At 46.2% G+C, this 26,570-nt stretch overlaps 1 protein-coding gene across 5 annotated transcripts in view; it reads left to right on the forward strand.

Moving 5' to 3' along the window:
* The first annotated feature begins 429 nt into the window (after window positions 1-429).
* Window positions 430-26,570, forward strand: part of LOC110498294 (tandem C2 domains nuclear protein) — a 39,737-nt gene continuing 13,596 nt past the window's right edge. Inside the window, exons 1-11 of one of the 5 annotated variants that reach the window (XM_090209669.1) lie at window positions 522-587; window positions 904-974; window positions 1,411-1,556; window positions 1,788-1,985; window positions 5,032-5,166; window positions 5,712-5,794; window positions 6,634-6,715; window positions 8,472-8,572; window positions 10,219-10,335; window positions 13,766-13,957; window positions 24,493-24,598. In XM_090209669.1, the coding sequence (XP_090065795.1) occupies window positions 1,424-1,556; window positions 1,788-1,985; window positions 5,032-5,166; window positions 5,712-5,794; window positions 6,634-6,715; window positions 8,472-8,572; window positions 10,219-10,335; window positions 13,766-13,957; window positions 24,493-24,598 (1,147 nt within the window). In that variant the 5' untranslated portion in view covers window positions 522-587; window positions 904-974; window positions 1,411-1,423. Of the gene's footprint in view, window positions 588-903; window positions 975-1,410; window positions 1,557-1,787; window positions 1,986-5,031; window positions 5,167-5,519; window positions 5,584-5,711; window positions 5,795-6,211; window positions 6,343-6,633; window positions 6,716-8,471; window positions 8,573-10,218; window positions 10,336-13,765; window positions 13,958-24,492; window positions 24,599-26,570 lie in introns of those variants that run through there. The other 4 variants (XM_036955361.2, XM_036955362.2, XM_090209670.1 and 1 more) reach the window with 4 other exon arrangements.

Below are 26,570 nucleotides of genomic sequence, written 5' to 3' on the forward strand. Positions count from 1 at the left end.
TAATTGAGTGTATGTAAACTTCTGACCCACTGGGAATGTGATGAAAGAAATAAAAGCTGAAATAAATAATTCTCTCAACTATTATTCTGACATTTCACATTCTTAAAATAAAGTGGTGATCCTAACTCACCTAAGACAGGGAATGTTTACTAGGATTAAATGTCAGGAATTGTGAAAAACTGAGTTTAAATGTATTTGGCTAAGGTGTATGTAAACTTCCGACTTCAACTGTATGTAGAGAGATTAAGTTGAAGACTATTGTATGTTCGTTATTAAGGAAGCAATTGAGTCTACTGCTTGTTTGTTCTCTTTGTTCAGAGAAGGAAGCTTGTGGTGTTCTTCCGAGAATGTCTTGTTGAAGGGCATTCCCCTTGAGACAGAGTGTGTGTGTGAGAGCGAGAGAGAGTGCGTGCCAACACTGGGTCAGCCAGCACTATAATAGACAGGCACTAAGACCCAACACTATTCTGTGGTTCCAGAGGAGGCTTCCCAGATCAAAACAGACTGGGAGAATTCCCACTATTCCACCTGTTCTATAGAGAAAGATAGAAGTTCTGCGTATTCCCGGCGAGATAACCGCTTTGCAGGTAATTTAGAAGTTGTATTTTTCTGGTTGATCCGATTATTGAGAGATTATAATAGGTGTTTATTGTCATAGGTACCTTATTGTTACTTACATTTTCTAGATATTGATCTATTCTCATCATAAGATATAGATGACTACTGTCTATTCATTTCATCAAGTATTTTGTGGTCCAAAAAAAAAAAAAAAAAAAAAAAAACAGTCAGTTAGAAATGAATGAGTGTCGTCATGAGACTCTTTCAGAGGTAGTTTGCGTCCTTGTCCTGTGCTTAACGTTGCACTCTGCTTAAATGTTGACCCTGATTTCGACTCTATTACAGCATGGCAATGGAATGCATCAATAACTGTTGCAAAAGCTTCCTAGGCAAAGACAAGGCAATCAAACAGCAAGGTACATTGTTAACTTTATAAAAAAAAATGTTTTTAAATATTGTCAACTATACTGGATTATTCCGTGTGTTATAGCCTTATATCCTTCTGACAATTGTTTGTTAAATAAAATAGATTTCAGAACAAAATACCATTTTGTTTTACTTTCAAGTAAGTTGTTCATTTTTCCATTTCAAATAGTCAAATATAGGATATTGCCCAAATTACATGTGATACGTGATTGGTATGTGATGAATGTCCTGTACTCTGTAGAGTTCACATTGAAAATGCCCCCTGGTAGTTGAATTATCTCTTTCAATAAGTGGGATATAAACTATACTAAACTATACTGAACAAAAATATAAACACAACATGTAAAGTGTTGGATCCGATGTTTCATGAGCTGAAATAAAAGATCCCAGAAATGTTCCATAAGTCGCCTGCAACTTCGTTTTTAGAGAATTTGGTAGTATGTCCTACTGGCCTCACAACTGCAGACCACGCGTAACCACGGCAACCCAGGACTTCCACATCCGCCTTCTTCACATGCGGGATCGTCCTAGACCAGCCACCGAGACAGCTGATGAAATGGAGGAGTATTTCTGTCTGTAATGAAGCCCTTTTGTGGGGAAGAAAAAGTCATTCTGATTGGCTGGGCCATCGCTGGCTCTGCCCAGTCATGTAAAATCCATAGATTAGGGCCTAATGAATTTATTTCAATTGACTGATTTCCTTAAATCAACTGTAACTCAGTAAAATCATTGAAATTGTTGCGTTTTGATATTTTTGTTCAGTATATTTTAACTGATCTATCTATGTATGTCCTACTCTGTAGTGATAACGGTGAAGATGTCCCCTGCCAGAGCCATCTCAAGTGACCCCAGGAAGAGTGTAGGGGTATCGGAGGACTATCTCCTCTCTAAACTCCCCCCGGGTGGGAAAGACGTTCCCTTTGTCATCCCCACGTTCAAACCTTCCTACATCCAACCGCCAGGCTCACGTTACCTCGGCAACCAGACACCGTGGCTACACAGTACGAACCAATCAATCAATGTCTTTTATTGTGTGTTTTTTTTTTTAAACCGACCACACAGCTTTTCTTCCCATATAAAACTATATTTTATTACTAGAGGTTCTAAGTGTTCAGGTTTTACTATATATTGTCTTCCACATTGCCATATTTTCCTAGTCTTCTTATATGCTCCTTCCCTATCAAGTTGTTTTGGTACTTCTCTTATACACCAGGCATAACTCTATAGCCATCTCTATCAAATCAAATCAAATCAAATTTATTTATAAAGCCCTTCGTACATCAGCTGATATCTCTCAAAGTGCTGTACAGAAACCCAGCCTAAAACCCCAAACAGCAAGCAATGCAGGTGTAGAAGCACGGTGGCTAGGAAAAACTCCCCTAGAAAGGCCAAAACCTAGGAAGAAACCTAGAGAGGAACCAGGCTATGTGGGGTGGCCAGTCCTCTTCTGGCTGTGCCGGGTGGAGATTATAACAGAACATGGCCAAGATGTTCTATCCTGCCCTGTATCCATAGTGACAATAGTGGTCGGTGGATCGTTTGTCCAGATCGATCTGCAATAGGTTAACTGGCAATCATACCACACATACAATCATTCAAATATGCACACGTTTTCTATCTAACTCCACATAGAACATAGAGGACTAGCTGATAGGCAGCGGGAGAAGGCCAGGTGAGGCATTACGCAATTAAGAACGGTCGAAACACGAGAGAGACAGCTCAACAACAAAAAGCTCCCCTATTGATCTTGTTTAAGCCTTACACATTTCATTTACTATATATGCATAGGGTGTTTACATAGGGTGTTTACATAGGGTGTTTACATAGAGTGTTTGCCTTACATAGGGTGTTTGCCTTACATGCCATTGACTCGGTTTCACTTCCTTGTCCTGCCGTTTGCTACACTGGTGTCAGAAGTGAGAATGGCGGTCGTGCGGCCTTTGGAACGCACGGTTCTAGCGGGCTGAGTAGTCGAAGCACCGCGACGTGCCTTCAAGTACAGAGGGGGCAGTGTAGCAGAACTCGCTATAGGAGCCACGTTACCCAACTGGGGTGATGTATAGGGTGTTTTTGTTGTTGTTGTTGTTTAGCCTTTCACATCCGGTGACCCGAGTTATATTCCTTGCCTCAGCGTTCGCTACAATACCAAAAGGCTAAAACATCTCTTGGTCGTTAGGTGTTGTTTAGTATTACTACAAAAGGGTACAGTTATTTTTCTCACTGGCTCGCATCACTTTTCCCCAAAAACTAATTCCCTTATACAGTTAATTACATTTTTTATGGCGTTAGGGGACAGTAAAACTACCTTGACAACAACACCACATTCCAATTAATATTTGCATTATTGTTTTGTTTTTTCAAGTGAGTGCAATTCTACTCTAGACTTTTCCAAAAAAACTATTAACTGTAAACTGCAGGGAAAACACCATTTAAATAATGGCATTATTTGAATGTTTCGTTCCATTTTGGATCAGTTCTGTGTCTACTCTCGACAGATTATAAGGTCTAGAAAGGCACAGTAACAGGACCGTCTGTCTGTATTTTTTAAACTTCTGATACTGTTGCGTTGTCTGTTGCGGACCATCATTCTCCCGAGTCGTCCTATACAGTGTAGACACACAGACCTGTGGATCCAGCAGGCTCAGTTATTCAGGGGTAGTTTAACTTCCGTCCTGCCTCTTCTCTGATCCGAGCGGCTATTCCTCGACCTAGAACCTAAATATAACGTTTCAATACAGCCTAAATATTTGTCGTTTAACTTTTAAATGGCCACACCAGTAGAAATCAAAAAAAATGTCAAGCTTAGTCAAAGTATGACGTATTTGGTCTTGAAGTGACACCGGGAACTGTCAGCTTTGTGCAAATTCTTGCCAAACGTGAGTCTTTACCTATGAAATAACGCGTACATTATTTTTTTTTAGCTCACAGTACATTTCGTTTCAGAGCTGGAGTTTATTTGAATGGTACCACCCACTGGCATGGCGTTGTTTATTAATTAATCAGGGGCACCTGCAAAGTCGGCGAGTCGCGACTGAGTTGAGCAACATAACAGATCTTCTTTGGCTACAGCAAAGATGGGAGATGAATGAATTTAGTTCACTCAGGCCTTTTACCGTTCAATATTTTTTAAAGGGGCGGGTCTCCCATAGACACCAATGTAATAGTAGCTGGGGTCTGGTCTACTTAGTTGAATTGACTTTCATTGAACCAGGGGGGGAAAAAAACAGCTGGAGTGGTGTGTCTCGCTTCCTCTTCCTTCTCCGGCTACATTTTTTAGCCGTGGTCTACACTTGGCTCCTTCACTTTTTTTTTCACTAGCAAATTATAATAATCCTTTGGATAATTTGTCAAGTTACACTTATTTTTTTCAGCTAGTCTGTATTAAAAAAAAAGATATACACTGAGGATAGGAAACGCTAAGAACACTTGCTCTTTACATGACATAGACTGACCAGGTGAATCCGGGTGAACGCTATGATCCCTTATTGATGTCACTTGTTAAATCCACTTCAATCAGCGTAGATGAATCGGAGGAGACTGGTTAAAGAAGGATTTTTAAGCATTGAGACATGGATTGTGTGTGTGTGTGTCATTCAGAGGGTGAATGGGCAAGACAAAGTATGTACGTGCCTTTGAATGAGGTATGGTAGTCGGTGCCAGGCGCACACTGGTTGTGTCAAGAACTGTAACGCTGCTGGGTTTTTTCCCCCCACGCACAACAGTTTCCCGTGTGTATCAAGAATGGTCCACCAAAGGACATCCAACCGACTTGACAAAACTGTGCAACTCAATATAAGGAAGGTGTTCTTAATGTTTTGTACACTCAGTGTATATGACCATTTTATAAATGGTAAAATTGTGTGTGATATGATTGCATTTTGGAACACCACCCCAAGATGAATGATTTTGACCAGGGTCAAACTATCACAATAATGTACCAACTGTGCATTGATTATGTTGATAAACTCTGTGTGTACCCCAGGTTTAGGTGATGTGTTCTGTAACTTCTGACCTGTGACCTCTAAACTTTGTGTACCCCGGTGTCAGCCAGTAGCGCCTATGCAGAGAGGAAGGCTGAGCTGTCAGGGGACAGTCATATCATCTATAACCCTGACTCCTCCCCCAACATGTGTCCCGGGACAACACCACACAGCACCCTGAAAAAGACTCCCCGTGGATCAGGTGTGTACTGTGATGTCGCCCTAACACTAACCCTGTACTGTAAAATCACACTAACCCTGTACTGTAAAATCACACTAACCCTGTACTGTAAAATCACACTAACCCTGTACTGTAAAATCACACTAACCCTGTACTGTAAAAATGAAAATGCGATGGAATCTAAAAAAAATGTGTATTCGGTACATTAAAAAAAAAAGTTAATTTTGTTGGCACTATATCATGCACATATTTTTCTTTTTTAAACCTGCAGATTTTTGAATATTAGCATAAAAGTCTGGTACTGTTTTGCAATGTTTTTGTATCCGAGCTTCCGTTTTTGGATTTTTCAACATTTTCGACAGTTTGCGGTTATCTACCATTCCCATTATTTTAGCATTATGGATATAGTGTGAGGCGAGACCAGGACCTCTGAATCAGGTGTATAACTAGAATATCAGAAAAATAAAATAGAAAATCATTACACTAAGAAAGGTTCACAGCGTATGTTTTAAATGTAGATGTTCTTGTGTCTTTTAAGTACCGTTAACTGTTGGCTTGGCTTTCAGGTGGGAATATGAAGACTGGAACACAGAGTCTGAGTAAATCTATGTTTAATCTGTCTAACCCCAGCCTTCACAGCCACATACAGGTGAGGTTTTATGTTTATTGTCATATTGATTTAACTCAGCACCTGTGAAGCCACAGTAAACCAAGCCTAACGCCTAACCTAAGAGCTGTCGTACCTATTTCTGAACCTCTTAAATCATTGTGCGTCACTTGTACCGTCGGTGTTTTCATTGACCGTTACTCAACGCGCTGTCTGGTAAAAGACGGAGCAAATCTCTGTTGATTGTGTTAAATGAAGTGGAAATCAATCAAAACCATTTATATGTAGTCTTTTACAAAGGGTTTGGTTAGGGCTGTCCGGGTGGGGTTCTCTTCGCTGCATTAGTAAAGGATATCGCGTAGTTCTGTGTCGTATTCGCGTGTCATCAACAACCCATTGGTTACCAGGTATATATATATATCGATAGTGAAGCCGTTATGAATACTCCGTATCTCGTGTCTCGCCCCCAAAACCACAAAGAAACATTACAAGCTCTCGTACGGAACCTCGTCATAAATAACGCGATAAACTCCAGTGCTGCGCGTGCTTCCGTCTGAACGAATTAGTACTCCCGAGTTGTATTCCAAATGGTATTATATTGACCTATGGGCCCTGGTCAAAAGTAGCGCAAGTAGTTGTTTGGCTGTCTTTAGTGTGTTGTATTGTTTTTACAACGCCTTGTTGGGGAAACTACCTTTTTACAGCTGTTGCTGTGTTTAGTGTAGTGTAATTATGCATACAGGAAGATAATAAAACAGAGGCTGTTTGAGTATCCTGTTCACGTCCTGTTGACTTTCTCTTGATATCATGCAATGTTGTCTCTGTGTTTTGTTGCGACATTTGCGTCCAGTGGTTTACGTTGTGTGTTTATCCCGATGCAGCGGTATGACAGTGTGTCCAACGTCCAGAGTAGCAGTGCTTCGTCCTCTACGAGGGACTCCCTGGGGAGCAGCCGTAGTCTTGGTAACCATTACACCATTACACGCAGGCGCACGCACGCACGCACACACACACGCAGGCACACACACACATACGCACACATACACACACACACACACACCAGGGTTTGACATAAACCACATTTCAATTATGGTAATGAACAGAACAGAACATGCAACTCATGTAATGAAGCAGTCAATTTCAAACATATGTCAAAATGCAATTCACGTGAAAACACCATTCTAAACTGCACACCTGAAAAAACACCATTCTAAACAGCACACCTGAAAAAACACCATTCTAAACAGCACACCTGAGACTACACCATTCTAAACAGCACACCTGAGACTACACCATTCTAAACAGCACACCTGAAAAAACACCATTCTAAACAGCACACCTGAGACTACACCATTCTAAACAGCACACCTGAGACTACACCATTCTAAACTGCACACCTGAAAAAACACCATTCTAAACAGCACACCTGAGACTACACCATTCTAAACAGCACACCTGAAAAAACACCATTCTAAACAGCACACCTGAGACTACACCATTCTAAACAGCACACCTGAAAAAACACCATTCTAAACAGCACACCTGAGACTACACCATTCTAAACAGCACACCTGAGACTACACCATTCTAAACAGCACACCTGAGACTACACCATTCTAAACAGACCACCTGGAAAAAACACCATTCTAAACAGCACACCTGAGACTACACCATTCTAAACAGACCACCTGGAAAAAACACCATTCTAAACAGCACACCTGAGACTACACCATTCTAAACAGCACACTTGAAAAAACACCATTCTAAACAGCACACCTGGGAAAACACCATTCTAAACAGCACACCTGAAAAAACACCATTCTAAACTGCACGCCTGAAAAAACACCATTCTAAACAGCACACCTGAGACTACACCATTCTAAACAGCACACCTGAAAAAACACCATTCTAAACAGCACACCTGAGACTACACCATTCTAAACAGCACACCTGGGAAAACACCATTCTGAACAGAGGACGTGATAGCTGTTCCATATGTGACAGATTAAAATCTATGTTAGAAACTTAGAAAGTGGGGGAATCTAAAGATGCAACACCTAGGATGGGTTGATAATATGTCTAGGATTGTGCCTTTTGGTTTCTGGACAACGAAAGAAAGGTGATATGAAAACCAATAAACTCTTAGTTTTTTTCCCCAAAAAGTTGTATTTGTCAGTCTCCATAGAATAACCCCTTTTGGGTTCCATGTAGAACTCTTTTGGGTTCCATGTAGAACACTCTGTGGAAAAGGGTTTTTACATGAAACCAAAAAGGGTTCTACCTGGAACCAAAATGGGTTCTACCTGGAACCAAAATGGGTTCTACCTGGAACCAAAAAGGGTTCTACCTGGAACCAAAATGGGTTCTTCAAAGGGTTTTCCTATGGGGAAAGCCAAAGAACCATTTCAGTTTCTAGATAGCACCATTTGTTTATAAGAGTGTTAAACAGGAGAGAAATGGCAGAACAGTGGGTCCAATAGGTAAGTAAATGGAAATATAATTACTCCTGTCTATACAGAAATAAATTAAATCATTCATTAAATCATTCAAAATACAATGTAGAACCTTTTCCACAGAGGGTTCTACATGGAACCCAAAAGGGTTCTCCTATGGGGATAGCCGAAGAAACCTTTCGGAATCCTATTTTTCTTGGAGTGTAGGCTACGACGTTGTGTTTTCCGTTGAGCTAACGTATGTCTCTGTTGTGCTTGTCTTGTAGAGTCCATCACGTTGTCAGGCGATGAGAGGGAGCTGGGGATGGTGTGTGTCCGGCTGAGTTACCAGGAGGCCCTGGAGCAGGTGTGGATCACGTTGGTACAGGTACGGTTTCAGGCCGGGAGGAGGGGTGAGGATGAGGGATTTGGGGACTAAAAGGCCCATTGTACCTGCCTTCTAGGTGGCTGAATGGGGCCTCTGTCTCAGACTGTTGCAACAGAAACCAGGGCCCAGAATCTCCATCTCAATATCTCCTCTCTCTTCACAAGTCACTGCTCTGTTAACTTCTGAGAGGTTCCTCACTCAAGAGGAATAATGATGAGCAAATATTTCCTATCCAAGCAAAACTTAAAATGGTCATAGACTTCTGATCATATAACAAAACAATCACAATGTAGATACACTAACAAGTAAATGGCGACACAAGTCCCTGTATAATAAATACACTACGATACCGAGCCCTCCAACTCTGTAGCCAGCCGCCCAACTCTGTAGCCAGCCCTCCAACTCTGTAGCCAGCCGTCCAACTCTGTAGCTAGCCCTCCAACTCTGTAGCCAGCCGTCCAACTTTGTAGCCAGCCGTCCAACTCTGTAGCCAGCCGTCCAACTCTGTAGCCAGCCGTCCAACTCTGTAGCCAGCCCTCCAACTCTGTAGCCAGACCTCTAGATCTGTAGCCAGCCCTCCAACTCTGTAGCCAGCCCTCCAACTCTGTAGCCAGCCCTCCAACTCTGTAGCCAGCCCTCCAACTCTGTAGCCAGCCCTCCAACTCTGTAGCCAGCCCCCCAACTCTGTAGCCAGCCCTCCAAATCTGTAGCCAGCTCTCCAACTCTGTAGCCAGCTCTCCAACTCTGTAGCCAGCCCTCCAACTCTGTAGCCAGCCCTCCAACTCTGTAGCCAGCCCTCCAACTCTGTAGCCAGCCCTCCAACTCTGTAGCCAGCCCTCCAGCTCTGTAGCCAGCCCTCCAGCTCTGTAGCCAGCCTTCTAGCTCTGTAGCCAGCCTTCTAGCTCTGTAGCCAGCCTTCTAGCTCTGTAGCCAGACTTCTAGCTCTGTAGCCAGACTTCTAGCTCTGTAGCCACACCTCCAACTCTGTAGCCACACCTCCAACTCTGTAGCCACACCTCCAACTCTGTAGCCAGACCTCTAGCTCTGTAGCCAGACCTCTAGCTCTGTAGCCAGACCTCTAGCTCTGTAGCCAGCCCTCCAGCTCTGTAGCCAGCCCTCCAGCTCTGTAGCTAGCCCTCCAACTCTGTAGCCAGAACTCTAGCTCTGTAGCCAGATCTCTAGCTCTGTAGCCAGCTCTTCAACTCTGTAGCCAGCCCTCCAACTCTGTAGCCAGACCTCTAGCTCTGTAGCCAGCTCTTCAACTCTGTAGCCAGATCTCTAGCTCTGTAGCCAGATCTTCAACTCTGTAGCCAGCCCTCTAACTCTGTAGCCAGATCTCTAGCTCTGTAGCCAGATCTTCAACTCTGTAGCCAGATCTCTAGCTCTGTAGCCAGACCTCTAGATCTGTAGCCAGACCTCCAACTCTGTAGCCAGCCCTCTAACTCTGTAGCCAGACTTCTAGCTCTGTAGCCAGACCTCTAGATCTGTAGCCAGACCTCTAGCTCTGTAGCCAGACCTCCAGCTCTGTAGCCAGCCCTCCAACTCTGTAGCCAGAACTCTAGCTCTGTAGCCAGATCTCTAGCTCTGTAGCCAGCCCTCCAACTCTGTAGCCAGACCTTCAATGATTCTTTCTCTCCTTCTCTCAGTGTAAGGATGTGTCCCTCGTTCAGAACAGCAGTGAGCAGCAGAAGATGAGCTTTAGAGGCATCATCACTATGACCAAACCAGTACAGTTCAAGAGCTCCGTCAAGGAAGTTTCTCCGGTAAGTTATTTAACACATCCCAACCACATCTTAGCCTGGTATCAGATCTGTTGGCGCTGTCATACCAACTCCTATGATCAGTGATGTAGGAAAGACAACGCAAACAGATCTGGTACCAGGCTAAGATGTGGTTGTACTGTACAATACTATAACTCCAGTCACATCCAGACTGTCGTCAGCCTGGTGGTCCCATACCTCGTTGTGTTTGTTGGCCCATAGCAAACGTCTATAGTTGTTTGGAGTTGAAAAGACAGCACAAAGACATCTGGAACCAGGCTACTGTAGGATGACCTCACCTATCTAAAACACAGGAACCAGGCTACTGTAGCATGACCTCACCTATCTAAAACACTGGAACCAGGCTACTGTAGCATGACCTCGCCTATCTAAAACACAGGAACCAGGCTACTGTAGCATGACCTCACCTATCTAAAACACTGGACCACTGGAACCAGGCTACTGTGGGATGACCTCACCTATCTAAAACACTGGGCCACAGGAACCAGGCTACTGTAGCATGACCTCACCTATCTAAAACACTGGACCACTGGAACCAGGCTACTGTGGGATGACCTCACCTATCTAAAAACACTGGACCACAGGAACCAGGCTACTGTAGCATGACCTCACCTATCTAAAACACTGGACCACAGGAACCAGGCTACTGTAGCATGACCTCATCTATCTAAAACACTGGACCACAGGAACCAGGCTACTGTAGCATGACCTCACCTATCTAAAACACTGGACCACTGGAACCAGGCTACTGTAGCATGACCTCACCTATCTAAAACACTGGACCACAGGAACCAGGCTACTGTAGCATGACCTCATCTATCTAAAACACTGGACCACTGGAACCAGGCTACTGTAGCATGACCTCACCTATCTAAAAACACTGGACCACAGGAACCAGGCTACTGTAGCATGACCTCACCTATCTAAAACACTGGGCCACAGGAACCAGGCTACTGTAGCATGACCTCACCTATCTAAAACACTGGACCACTGGAACCAGGCTACTGTAGCATGACCTCACCTATCTAAAAACACTGGACCACAGCAACCAGGCTACTGTAGCATGACCTCACCTATCTAAAACACTGGACCACTGGAACCAGGCTACTGTAGCATGACCTCACCTATCTAAAACACTGGACCACTGGAACCAGGCTACTGTAGCATGACCTCACCTATCTAAAAACACTGGACCACAGCAACCAGGCTACTGTAGCATGACCTCACCTATCTAAAACACTGGGCCACTGATGGTCAGTTAACTAATAGCTTCACATCCAATCCAAGTAGAAGTTCTGATAACAGTATTCTCCTAGACATTGGTGCTCGGTTTGATAGGCAACGTGTGTTGAATAGAGAGGAAAGGTCTCTGGCAGCTGATCTCATTCCTTCCTCTCCCATGGCCATTATATTACCTGCTCAGGGCCTGTATCCACAAAGTGTCTACGAGTAGGAGAGCTGATCTAGGATCAGTTGAGCCTTTCAGTTCATAATGAATGAGATGATATGGACAGATCCTAGATCAGAATGAATGAGATGATATGGACAGATCCTAGATCAGAATGAATGAAAGATGATATCGACAGATCCTAGATCAGAATGAATAAGATGATATGGACAGATCCTAGATCAGAATGAATGAGATGATATGGACAGATCCTAGATCATAATGAATGAGATGATATGGACAGATCCTAGATCAGAATGAATGAGATGATATGGACAGATCCTAGATCAGAATGAATGAGATGATATCGACAGATCCTAAATCAGAATGAATGAGATGTTATGGACAGATCCTAGATCAGAATGAATGAGATGATAGGGACAGATCCTAGATCAGAATGAATGAGATGATATGGACAGATCCTAGATCAGAATGAATGAGAGGATATGGACAGATCCTAGATCAGAATGAATGAGATGATATGGACAGATCCTAGATCAGCACTCCTTCACTAAGATGCTTTGTGGATACATGCCCAGATCTGACCACCGCCAAGGAAGATAGAGAGAGAGAGAGATCTCCTCAAAGCTCTTATATTCCTTAACCACATCACTGGCTTTTTCATAGTTGTCACTTTATTCTCTTGTCTGGCGTAGTGTTTCTGTTGTTGAGCTGTTGCAGCCCTGAAGACTCAGACTGATTTATTAGGCCTAGAATGAGTTAGTACTAGTGAATAAAGTGTTATAGGGAATCTAAGTGAGAACGGGGTTCATTCATTTGCTCTGTTGAGGCTCTTTGCTCCGCCAGGAGCGACAAGGAGGTGGATAAAATAAGTCAAGAAACAAAGTGGTTCTCTTGTAGCAGACTATCGGGACAGAGCCAGAGTGGAATACTGTCTAAGGGCTGTATTCAAGCCTTACAGACTCTACAATATAAATGCAAAGGTCATTTCAGATTCGCCACGTTTTTTTACCGTGAATGCTGTCTACACTTAAGCTGGAACATCGGCTTTTACATTTCAACCACGCTGTTCAGCTGAACTCCCACGACGGGGATTGAATTGAGCCCTTATCTTCTATCTCTGCTCCCTCCCTCCCAACCCTCTCTCTCTCTCCCCTCTCTCTCTCTCTCCCCTCTCTCTCCCCTCTCTCTATCTCTCCCCTCCCTCCCTCCCTCCCTCCCTCCCTCCCTCTCTCTCCCTCTATCTCTCTCTCTCTCTCTCCTTCCTCCCTCTATCTCTCCCCTCCCTTCCTCTCTCTCTCTCTCCCCTCCCTCCCTCCCTCCCTCCCTCCCTCCCTCCCTCCCTCCCTCCCTCCCTCTCTCTCCCCTCCCTCTATCTCTCTCTCTCTCTCTCCTTCCTCCCTCTCTCCCTCCCTTTCTCCCTCCCTCCCTCCCTCCCTCCCTCCCTCCCTCCCTCCCTCCCTCCCTCCCTCCCTCCCTCCCTCCCTCCCTCTCTCTCCCCTCCCTCTATCTCTCTCTCTCTCTCTCCTTCCTCCCTCTCTCCCTCCCTCCCTCTCTCTCTCTCCTCCCTCCCTCCCTCCCTCCCTCCCTCCCTCCCTCCCTCCCTCCCTCCCTCCCTCCCTCCCTCTCTCTCCCCTCCCTCTATCTCTCTCTCTCTCTCTCCTTCCTCCCTCTCTCCCTCCCTCCCTCTCTCTCTCTCCTTCCTCCCTCTCTCCTTCCTCCCTCTCTCCTTCCTCCCTCTCTCCCTCTCTCCCTCCCTCCCTCCCTCCCTCCCTCCCTCCCTCCCTCCCTCCCCTCCCCTCCCCTCCCTCCCTCCCTCCCTCCCTCTCTCTCTCTCTCTCTCCCTCCCTCCCTCCCTCCCTCCCTCCCTCCCTCCCTCCCTCCCTCTCTCTCCCCTCCCTCTATCTCTCTCTCTCTCTCTCCTTCCTCCCTCTATCTCTCCCCTCCCTTCCTCTCCCTCCCTCCCTCCCTCCCTCCCTCCCTCCCTCCCTCCCTCCCTCCCAGGACACAGTCTTCATGGAGACCTTTGTGTTTACGTTGCGGCTGCAGCAGCTGCGTTGCAGTGCTCTGGTATTCCGGCTGCAGACCCACCACCCCAGGAAGAGAACGGTGGCAGAGTGTGTCCTCTCCCTCAGACAGCTGGGCCCTGAGGAGACACAGCACTGGATGGAGCTCAGCCCCCCCTCCAAGACCACAGTAAGTATGGATATATATATATATATATACAGCATAGAAATAGAATGTGTAGAATGTACATTCCAACTCAGTGTCCTCCCTGAGATTGGAAGGTTGTGGAGTTCGATCCCTGGCCGAGTCGTTTAGATTACGTTAATTTTATTGGTCAATTGTGCATAAAGGTCCAACCGAAATTTGTCTTCCACTTATAACCCAACCCTTCCAAAAGACACATAGAGGTTTTGGAAAGGCGTGGGGGGGGGGGGGGGGGGGCAGCTACGTGGTTAAGTGCCTTGCTTAAGGGCACAACGGCAGGCAATGGCATCTAGGATATGATACCAGCAACCCTCTGGTTTCCAGCTCACTTCCCGCTAGATTTATCCCGCCAGACCCGAGATTCGAACCGGCAACTATCCGGTTTCTGAATAGCCTCTCTAACCGCTACACCAAAGACTCTAAAAATGGGACCCGCTTCGTTCCTGCTTGGCACTCAGCATTAAAGAGATTAATTGGGGGTAAGGCCCTGCGATACACAAGCATCCTGTCCAGGGGGTGTCCTGTACATCAAGCTGTCTCACTACAGAAACAGGAGATGGACTAGTGTCCTGTCCAGGGGGTGTCCTGTACATCAAGCTGTCTCACTACAGAAACAGGATATAGACTAGTGTCCTGTCTAGGGGTGGACTGTACATCAAGCTGTCTCAGTATAGAAACAGGATATAGACTAGTGTCCTGTCCAGGGGGTGTCCTGTACATCAAGCTGTCTCAGTATAGAAACAGGAGATAGACTAGTGTCCTGCCTAGGAGGTGTCCTGAACATCAAGCTGTCTCAGTATAGAAACAGGAGATGGACTAGTGTCCTGTCCAGGGGGTGTCCTGAACATCAAGCTGTCTCACTACAGAAACAGGAGATAGACTAGTGTCCTGTCCAGGGGGTGTCCTGTACATCAAGCTGTCTCAGTATAGAAACAGGAGATAGACTAGTGTCCTGTCCAGGGTGTGTCCTGAACATCAAGCTGTCTCAGTATAGAAACAGGAGATAGACTAGTGTCCTGTCCAGGGTGTGTCCTGAACATCAAGCTGTCTCAGTATAGAAACAGGAGATAGACTAGTGTCCTGTCTAGGGGTTTGTAAACATCTATAAACACCCAGTGCACCTGAGCTCAATTTCGAGTCTCATAGCAAAGGGTCTGAATACTTATGTAAATAAGGTATTTTAGTTTTTTTTTAATTTGTAATATATTTTGCAAAAATCTCTAAAAACCGCTTTGCTTTGTCATTATGGGATATTGTGATGTCATTATGGGGAATTGTGATCTCATAATGGGGCATTGTGATGTCATTACGGGGAATTGTGATGTCATTATGGGGTATTGTGATGTCATTATGGGGAATTGTGATCTCATAATGGGGCATTGTGATGTCATTACGGGGAATTGTGATGTCATTATGGGGTGTTCTGTGTAGATTGATGAGGATTAAAATATATATATATATAATCCATTTGAGAATAAGGCTGTAAACGTAACGTAAACAAAAAAAATGGAAAAAGTCAAGGGGTCTGAATACTTTCCGAAGGCACTTTTCCGAACGTGTAGGTAAATCACATTCTGCCTGTAGTGTGGTGTTGTCATCGTCTACAGGTCTCTGGCCAAGAGGAAATGCCTGTAGAATGGGACAAGCCTATGACTTAGTAATTCAAATATGTAGTCTATTCTCTGTGCCTATGTGCTCTGCATATCTTCCTATTATAACTCCTTATCTCCTTATCAGAACAGTGTGTAAAGAACAAAACCAAGTCATGAAACACTGTTTTTATTTGTTGATACATTGCAGGCTGTTGGCATATTGAGGAACATGCCAATATTGATATATTGACGGAGCCTCTCTGGGGTTGCATAATCCGGGAGTAGGGAATTTTTTGAGAAGTTTAAAGGAAACAAAAACTGGAGGTGAAAGGTTTATTGGAAAAAGCCATCAGGCTGGGGTTGGTTGATGGATGGTGGAATTGTGAGGCCTGGAAACTAGGTCAAACCTCAAACAATTCAAGGGAGAAAGTGAGAGAGGCACAGAGAGAGAGAGAGAGAGACAGAGAGAGAGAGAGAGAGAGGCACAGAGAGAGAGACAGAGAGAGAGAGAGGCAGAGAGAGAGAGAGAGGCACAGAGAGAGAGAGAGAGAGAGAGAGAGAGAGAGGCACAGAGAGAGAGAGAGAGAGAGAGAGAGAGAGAGGCACAGAGAGAAACACAGAGAGAGAGAGAGACACAGAGAGAGAGAGAGAGAGAGAGAGAGAGAGAGAGAGAGACAGAGAGAGAGACAGAGAGACAGAGAGAGAGACATACACAGAAAGAGACACAGAGAGACACAGAGAGATAGAGACAATATTAGAGAGACATATTTCCCTCAGATTACACAGAGCCACAAAGATTTCGAAAACAAACCCAATTTTGATAAACTCCCATATCTACTGGGTGAAATACCACAGTGTTCCATCACAGCAGCAAGATTTGTGACCTGTTGCCACAAGAAAAGGGCAACCAGTGAAGAACAAACACCATTGTAAATACAACCCATATTGATGTTTATTTATTTTCCCTTTTTATACTTTCACTATTTGCACATCGTTACAACACTGTTTATAGACATAATGCAGTATGTGTAGTAGGATTCGATCTTCATCCTGTATTGACCTGTTGACTGTTTGATGGTTGTAGCAGGATTTCATAAGTTACTGTCCCACTCCTTGAAAGAGTTCTAGCCTTTATACTGTCCCACTCCTTTCAAGGAGTTCTAGTCTTTATACTGTCCTGCTCCTTGAAAGAGTTCTAGTCTTTACTGTCCCTGTTATGGTGAGTGAATGAGGACCCAAAAGCGAACTAACTTAAACAGAGCTTCTTTAATAACAAAACATAGGTAGGCTCAGATAGACCGGCAGATTCCGACAGGACAGGACAAGGTTACAGCAAACATGACGATAGTCTGGCTCAGGCATGAAACACAAACTAACAAACAAGAATCCGACAAGGACAGGAGCAGAAACAGAGAGAGATATAGGGACCTAATCAGAGGGAAAAAGGGAACAGGTGGGGAACGGGGTGAATGGGTAATTAGGAGGAGACAAGGCACAGCTGGGGAAAAAGAGGGGGAGAAAAGGTAACATAACAACGACCAGCAGAGGGAGACAGGGTGAAGGGAAAGGACAGAGACAAGACAACATGACAGTACCCCCCCACTCACCGAGCGCCTCCTGGCGCACTCGAGGAGGAAACCTGGCGGCCACGGAGGAAATCATCAATCAGCGCACGGTCCAGCACGTCCCGAGAGGGAACCCAACTCCTCTCCTCAGGACCGTACCCCTCCCAGTCAACTAGGTACTGATGACCACGGCCCCGAGGACGCATGTCCAAGATCTTACGGACCCTGTAGATAGGTGCGCCCTCGACAAGGATGGGGGGGGGGGGGGGAAGACGAGCGGGGGCGCGAAGAACGGGCTTAACACAGGAGACATGGAAGACAGGGTGGACGCGACGAAGATATCGCGGAAGAAGAAGTCGCACTGCGACAGGATTAATGACCTGAGAGATACGGAATGGACCAATGAACCGCGGGGTCAACTTGCGAGAAGCCGTCTTAAGGGGAAGGTTCTGAGTGGAGAGCCAAACTCTCTGACCGCGACAATACCTAGGGCTCTTAGTTCTACGCTTATTAGCAGCTCTCACAGTCTGCGCCCTATAACGGCAAAGTGCAGACCTGACCCTCTTCCAGGTGCGCTCGCAACGTTGGACAAAAGCCTGAGCGGAGGGGACGCTGGACTCGGCGAACTGAGATGAGAACAACGGAGGCTGGTACCCGAGGCTACTCTGAAAAGGAGATAGCCCGGTCGCAGACGAAGGAAGCGAGTTGTGGGCGTATTCTGCCCAGGGGAGCTGTTCTGACCAAGACGCAGGGTTGCGAAAAGAAAGACTGCGTAAGATGCGACCAATAGTCTGATTGGCCCGTTCTGCTTGACCGTTAGACTGGGGGTGAAAGCCGGAAGAGAGACTGACGGAAGCCCCAATCAAACGGCAAAACTCCCTCCAAAATTGAGACGTGAATTGCGGACCTCTGTCCGAAACGACGTCTGACGGAAGGCCATGAATTCTGAAAACATTCTCGATGATGATTTGTGCCGTCTCTTTAGCAGAAGGAAGCTTAGCAAGGGGAATGAAATGAGCCGCCTTAGAGAACCTATCGACAACCGTAAGAATAACAGTCTTCCCCGCTGACGAAGGCAGTCCGGTGACAAAATCTAAGGCGATGTGAGACCACGGTCGAGAGGGAATAGGAAGCGGCCTGAGACGGCCGGCAGGAGGAGAGTTACCGGACTTAGTCTGCGCGCAGACCGAACAAGCAGCCACGAAACGACGCGTGTCATGCTCCCGGGTGGGCCACCAGAAACGCTGGCGAATGGAAGCAAGCGTACCCCGAACGCCAGGGTGGCCGGCTAACTTGGCAGAGTGAGCCCACTGAAGAACGGCCAGACGAGTAGGAACGGGAACGAAAAGAAGGTTCCTAGGACAAGCGCGCGGCGACGGAGTTTGAGTGAGTGCTTGCTTTACCTGCCTCTCAATTCCCCAGACAGTCAACCCGACAACACGCCCCTCAGGGAGAATCCCCTCGGGGTCAGTGGAGGCTACTGAAGAACTGAAGAGACGAGACAAAGCATCAGGCTTGGTGTTCTTAGAGCCCGGACGATAAGAAATCACGAACTCGAAACGAGCGAAAAACAGCGCCCAACGCGCCTGACGCGCATTAAGTCGTTTGGCAGAACGGATGTACTCAAGGTTCCTATGGTCAGTCCAAACGACAAAAGGAACGGTCGCCCCCTCCAACCACTGTCGCCATTCGCCTAGGGCTAACCGGATGGCGAGCAGTTCGCGGTTACCCACATCATAGTTACGTTCCGACGGCGACAGGCGATGAGAAAAATACGCGCATGGGTGGACCTTGTCGTCAGAGAGGGAGCGCTGAGAAAGGATGGCTCCCACTCCCACCTCTGACGCGTCAACCTCGACAACGAACTGTCTAGAGACGTCAGGTGTAACAAGGATAGGAGCGGATGTAAAACGATTCTTGAGGAGATCAAAAGCTCCCTGGGCGGAAACGGACCACTTAAAGCACGTCTTGACAGAAGTAAGGGCTGTGAGAGGAGCTGCCACCTGACCGAAATTACGGATGAAACGACGATAGAAGTTCGCGAAGCCGAGAAAGCGCTGCAGCTCGACGCGTGACTTAGGGACGGGCCAATCAATGACAGCTTGGACCTTAGCGGGATCCATCTTAATGCCTTCAGCGGAAATAACAGAACCGAGAAATGTGACGGAGGAGGCATGAAAAGTGCACTTCTCAGCCTTCACAAAAAGACAATTCTCTAAAAGGCGCTGGAGGACACGTCGAACGTGCTGAACATGAATCTGGAGTGACGGTGAAAAAATCAGGATATCGTCAAGGTAAACGAAAACAAAGATGTTCAGCATGTCTCTCAGGACATCATTGACTAATGCCTGAAAGACAGCTGGAGCGTTAGCGAGGCCGAAAGGAAGAACCCGGTATTCAAAGTGCCCTAACGGAGTGTTAAACGCCGTCTTCCACTCGTCCCCCTCCCTGATGCGCACGAGATGGTAAGCGTTACGAAGGTCCAACTTAGTGAAAAACCTGGCTCCCTGCAGGATCTCGAAGGCTGAAGACATAAGAGGAAGCGGATAACGATTCTTCACTGTTATGTCATTCAGCCCTCGATAATCTATGCAGGGGCGCAGAGACCCGTCCTTCTTCTTGACAAAAAAAAACCCCGCTCCGGCGGGAGAGGAGGAGGGGACTATGGTACCGGCGTCAAGAGCTACAGACAAATAATCTTCGAGAGCCTTACGTTCGGGAGCCGACAGAGAGTATAGTCTACCCCGGGGGGGGGTGGTTCCCGGAAGGAGATCAATACTACAATCATACGACCGGTGTGGAGGAAGAGAGGTGGCCCTGGACCGACTGAACACCGTGCGCAGATCGTGATATTCCTCCGGCACCCCTGTCAAATCACCAGGCTCCTCCTGTGAAGAAGAGACAGAGGAAACAGGAGGGATAGCAGACATTAAACATTTCACATGACAAGAGACGTTCCAGGAGAGGATAGAATTACTAGACCAATTAATGGAAGGATTATGACAAACTAGCCAGGGATGGCCCAAAACAACAGGTGTAAAAGGTGAACGAAAAATTAAAAAAGAAATGGTTTCACTATGATTACCAGAAACAGTGAGGGTTAAAGGTAGCGTCTCACGCTGAATCCTGGGGAGAGGACTACCATCCAGGGCGAACAAGGCCGTGGGCTCCTTTAACTGTCTGAGAGGAATGTCATGTTCCCGAGCCCAGGTCTCGTCCATAAAACAGCCCTCCGCCCCAGAGTCTATTAAGGCACTGCAGGAAGCTGACGAACCGGTCCAGCGTAGATGGACCGACAAGGTAGTGCAGGATCTTGAAGGAGAGACAGGAGTAGTAGCGCTCACCAGTAGCCCTCCGCTTACTGACGAGCTCTGGCCTTTTACTGGACATGAAGTGACAAAATGACCAGCGGAACCGCAATAGAGACAGAGGCGGTTGGTGATTCTCCGTTCCCTCTCCTCAGTCGAGATGCGGATACCTCCCAGCTGCATGGGCTCAGCACCCGAGCCGGCAGAGGAAGATGGTAGTGATGCGGAGAGGGAGGCGACGGAGAGCGCGAGCTCCTTTCCACGAGCTCGGTGACGAAGATCAACCCGTCGCTCAATGCGAATAGCGAGTTCAATCAAGGAATCCACGCTGGAAGGAACCTCCCGGGAGAGAATCTCATCCTTTACCTCTGCGCGGAAACCCTCCAGAAGACGAGCGAGCAAGGCCGGCTCGTTCCAGCCACTGGAGACAGCAAGAGTGCGAAACTCAATAGAGTAGTCTGTTATGGATCGATTGCCTTGACATAGGGAAGACAGGGCCCTGGAAGCCTCCTCCCCAAAAACAGATCGATCAAAAACCCGTATCATCTCCTCCTTAAAGTCCTGATACTGGTTAGTACACTCAGCCCTTGCCTCCCAGATTGCCGTGCCCCACTCACGAGCCCGTCCAATAAGGAGAGATATGACGTAGGCGACACGAGCAGTGCTCCTGGAGTAAGTGTTGGGCTGGAGAGAAAACACAATATCACACTGGGTGAGGAACGAGCGGCATTCAGTGGGCTCCCCAGAGTAACACGGCGGGTTATTGATTCTGGGCTCCGGAGATTCGAAAGCCCTGGAAGTGGCCGGTGGATCGAGGCGGAGATGGTGAACCTGTTCTGTGAGGTTGGAGACTTGGGTGGCCAGGGTCTCAACGGCATGTCGAGCAGCAGACAATTCCTGCTTGTGTCTGCCTAGCATCGCTCCCTGGATCTCGACGGCTGAGTGGAGAGGATCCGAAGTCGCTGGGTCCATTCTTGGTCGGATTCTTCTGTTATGGTGAGTGAATGAGGACCCAAAAGCGAACTAACTTAAACAGAGCTTCTTTAATAACAAAACATAGGTAGGCTCAGATAGACCGGCAGATTCCGACAGGACAGGACAAGGTTACAGCAAACATGACGATAGTCTGGCTCAGGCATGAAACACAAACTAACAAACAAGAATCCGACAAGGACAGGAGCAGAAACAGAGAGAGATATAGGGACCTAATCAGAGGGAAAAAGGGAACAGGTGGGGAACGGGGTGAATGGGTAATTAGGAGGAGACAAGGCACAGCTGGGGAAAAAGAGGGGGAGAAAAGGTAACATAACAACGACCAGCAGAGGGAGACAGGGTGAAGGGAAAGGACAGAGACAAGACAACATGACAGTCCCACTCCTTGAAAGAGTTCTAGTCTTTACTGTCCCACTCCTTGAAAGAGTTCTAGTCTTTATACTGTCCCGCTCCTTGAAAGAGTTCTAGCCTTTATACTGTCCTGCTCCTTGAAAGAGTTCTAGTCTTTATACTGTCCCACTCCTTGAAAGAGTTCTAGTCTTTATACTGTCCCACTCCTTGAAAGAGTTCTAGTCTTTATACTGTCCCACTCCTTGAAAGAGTTCTAGCCTTTATACTGTCCCACTCCTTGAAAGAGTTCTAGCCTTTATACTGTCCCACTCCTTGAAAGAGTTCTAGTCTTTACTGTCCCACTCCTTGAAAGAGTTCTAGTCTTTATACTGTCCTGCTCCTTGAAAGAGTTATATTCTTTACTGTCCCACTCCTTGAAAGAGTTCTAGTCTTTATACTGTCCTGCTCCTTGAAAGAGTTCTAGTCTTTATACTGTCCTGCTCCTTGAAAGAGTTCTAGTCTTTACTGTCCCACTCCTTGAAAGAGTTCTAGTCTTTACTGTCCCACTCCTTGAAAGAGTTCTAGTCTTTATACTGTCCCGCTCCTTGAAAGAGTTCTAGCCTTTATACTGTCCTGCTCCTTGAAAGAGTTATAGTCTTTATACTGTCCCACTCCTTGAAAGAGTTCTAGTCTTTACTGTCCTGCTCCTTGAAAGAGTTCTAGTCTTTATACTGTCCCGCTCCTTGAAAGAGGCAGCTCTAGCCTTTAGCTCGGACGTTGAACCACATGGTTCTACGTACCGTCACTGTGGGGATGACGTCGTCCATGCACTTATTAATGAACCCGGTGAATGATGTGGTGTACTCCTCGAAGTTATTGTATGAATCCCGGAATATATTCCAGTCTGTGCTAGCGAAACAGTCCTGTAGCGTCCGCTTCATTGGACCACTTCTGTGTCGAGCGTGTCACTGGTACTTCCTGTTTCAGTGTTGTGCTTGTAAGCAGGAATCAGGAGGATAGAATTATGGTCAGATTTGCCAAATGGAAGGGCCTCTTGAGTGTCTAAGACACTGCATCGCAGTGCTAGCTGTGCCACTAGAGATCTAGGTTCGAGTCCAGGCTCTGTTACAGCCGGCCGCGTCTGGGACATCCATGAGGCGGCGCACAATTGGCCCAGCGTCATCCGGGTTAGGGAAGGGCTAAATAGTTCTGATTGATCATAAGGGCTCCCGAGTGGCGCAGCGGTCTAAGGCACTGCACCTCAGTGCTAGAGGCGTCACTACAGACCCTGGTTCGATCCGGGGCTGTATCCCAACCGGCTGTGATCGGGAGTCCCATTGGTCTAGCATCGTCCGGGTTAGCAGAGGGTTTGGCCGGGGTAGGCTGTCATTGTAAAGTAAGAATTTGTTCTTAACTGACTTGCCTGGTTAAATATAAATATGGAGAGTGGTACTCAGTGATGTGTTGTGTTGGATTTTCCCCAAATATAATGCTTTGTATTCAGGACATAAAGTACATTTCAGTTTTCATTTAGTAAATTAGGTTAGTATTGTGGATGTTGTTGATCCATCCTCAGTATTCTTTTATCACAGCCATTGAACTCTGTAACTGTTTTAGATTCACCTTATGGTGAAATCCCCGAGCTGTTTCCTTCCTCTCCGGCAACTGAGTTAGGAAGGACGCCTGTATCTTTGTAGTGACTGGGTGTATTGATACACCATCCAAAGCGTAATTAATAACTTCATGCTCAAAGGGATATTCAATGTCTGCCTTTTTTTATCTACCAATCGGTGTCCTTCTTTGCGAGGCATTGGAAAACCTCCCTGGTCTTTGTGGTTGAATCTGTGTTTGAAATTCACTACTTCGACTGAGGGACCTTACAGATAATTGTGTGTGTGGAGTACAGAGATGAGATAGTCATTCAAAAATCACCTTCATTATTATTGCACACAGAGTGAGTCCATGCAACTTATTATGTGACTTGTTAAGCACATTTTTTACTGCTGACCTTGTTTAGGCTTGTCATATCAAAGGGGTTGAATACTTATTGACTCAAGACATTTCAGGTTTTTATTTTTATTAATTTGTAGAAATAATTCCACTTTATGGGGTACTGTTTATTTATTTATTTATTTTACCTTTATTTAACCAGGTAGGCTAGTTGAGAACAAGTTCTCATTTACAATTGCGACCTGGCCAAGATAAAGCAAAGCAGTTCGACACATACAACGACACAGAGTTACACATGGAGTAAAACAAACATACAGTCAATAATACAGTATAAACAAGTCTATATACGATGTGAGCAAATTAGGTGATATAAGGGAGGTAAAGGCAAAAAGGTCATGGTGGCAAAGTAGATACAATATAGCAAGTAAAACACTGGAATGGTAGATTTGCAATGGGAGAATGTGCAAAGTAGAAATAAAAATAATGGGGGTGCAAAGGAGCAAAATAAATAAATAAATTAAATACAGTAGGGAAAGAGGTAGTTGTTTGGGCTAAATTATAGGTGGGCTATGTACAGGTACAGTAATCTGTGAGCTGCTCTGACAGTGTGAAGGCCAGTGGGTGTGAATAGTTTCTGAAGGCACTGTAGCTTCCTAACCAAGTACAGCCATTTGGGATAGGGACCAGTATGCTCAGCAACATGAATTTAGTATAATTTTTTTTCAACTGTAGAAATGTGAACCTACTGTCTCCAGCGTCTGATGTTCTCACTCCTTCTTCAGGTGTGTCACGCTGAGCTGCACCTGGCCACCTGTTTCCAGCCTGTTAACGGACGCATCCAACTGCAGGTCCTCGCTGCCCAGAACCTCCCTGCTCCACTCAGCCAGGGTAGGGGTCTACATAGTCTGTTATATATCTGTTATAACCTCCCAGCTCCACTCAGCTAGGGTAGGGGTCTACATAGTCTGTTATATATCTGTTATAACCTCCCAGCTCCACTCAGCTAGGGTAGGGGTCTACATAGTCTGTTATATATCTGTTATAACCTCCCAGCTCCACTCAGCTAGGGTAGGGGTCTACATAGTCTGTTATATATCTGTTATAACCTCCCAGCTCCACTCAGCTAGGGTAGGGGTCTACATAGTCTGTTATATATCTGTTATAACCTCCCTGTTCCACTCAGCCAGGGTAGGGGTCTACATAGTCTGTTATATATCTGTTATAACCTCCCAGCTCCACTCAGCTAGGGTAGGGGTCTACATAGTTTGTTATATATCTGTTATAACCTCCCTGTTCCACTCAGCCAGGGTAGGGGTCTACATAGTCTGTTATATATCTGTTATAACCTCCCTGCTCCACTCAGCTAGGGTAGGGGTCTACATAGTCTGTTATATATCTGTTATAACCTCCCAGCTCCACTCAGCCAGGGTAGGGGTCTACATAGTCTGTTATATATCTGTTATAACCTCCCTGTTCCACTCAGCTAGGGTAGGGGTCTACATAGTCTGTTATATATATGTTATAACCTCCCAGCTCCACTCAGCCAGGGTAGGGGTCTACATAGTCTGTTATATATCTGTTATAACCTCCCTGTTCCACTCAGCTAGGGTAGGGGTCTACATAGTCTGTTATATATCTGTTATAACCTCCCAGCTCCACTCAGCCAGGGTAGGGGTCTACATAGTCTGTTATATATCTGTTATAACCTCCCAGCTCCACTCAGCCAGGGTAGGGGTCTACATAGTCTGTTATATATCTGTTATAACCTCCCTGTTCCACTCAGCTAGGGTAGGGGTCTACATAGTCTGTTATATATCTGTTATAACCTCCCAGCTCCACTCAGCCAGGGTAGGGGTCTACATAGTCTGTTATATATCTGTTATAACCTCCCAGCTCCACTCAGCCAGGGTAGGGGTCTACATAGTCTGTTATATATCTGTTATAACCTCCCAGCTCCACTCAGCTAGGGTAGGGGTCTACATAGTCTGTTATATATCTGTTATAACCTCCCTGCTCCACTCAGCCAGGGTAGGTGTCTACATAGTCTGTTATATATCTGTTATAACCTCCTTGTTCCACTCAGCCAGGGTAGGGGTCTACTTCCTCTGATCCCAACGTGTATTATATGTAGCAAGAGTATGGGTTTGAGGCCAGGGCTCTGTGCAGGCCTGTCAACTTCTTCCACACCGATATCGTCAAACCAGTTCTGTATGGCCTTGCTTTGTGCACGGGGGCATTGTCATGCTGAAATAGGAAAGGGCCTTCCCCAAACTGTTGCCACAAAGTTGGAAGCACGGAATCATCTAGAATGTTATTTTATGCTGTAGTGTTGAGTTCCCTTCTCTGGAACTAAACCATGAAAAATAGCCCCAGACCTTTACAGTTGGCACCATGCATTCGGCCAGGTAGCGTTCTCCTGGCATCCGCCAAACCCAGATTTGTCCATCAGACTGCCAGATGGTGAAGCGTGATTCATCACTCCAGAGAACGTGCTTCCACTGCTCCAGAGTCCAATGGGGGCGAGCTTTACACCACTCCAGCTAATGCTTGGCATTGTGCATGGTGATGTTAGGCTTGTGTGCGGCTGCTCATCCATGGAAACCCATTTCATGAAGCTCCTGACGAACAGTTATTGGACTGACGTTGCTTCCAGAGGCAGTTTGGAACTCAGTAGTGAGTGTTGCAACCGAGGACAGATGGTTTTTACACCCTAAGTGTTTCAGCACTCGGCGGTCCCGTTCTTTGAGCTTGTGTGGCCTACCACTTCACGGCTGAGCCGTTGTTGCTCCTAGAGGTTTCCACTTCACAATAACAGCACTTACAGTTGACCGGGGCAGCTCTAGCAGGGCAGAAATTTGAC

Source organism: Oncorhynchus mykiss, chromosome 19 (assembly GCF_057628025.1).
Source record: "Oncorhynchus mykiss isolate SJ-2025 chromosome 19, ASM5762802v1, whole genome shotgun sequence".
NCBI lineage: Eukaryota > Metazoa > Chordata > Actinopteri > Salmoniformes > Salmonidae > Oncorhynchus > Oncorhynchus mykiss.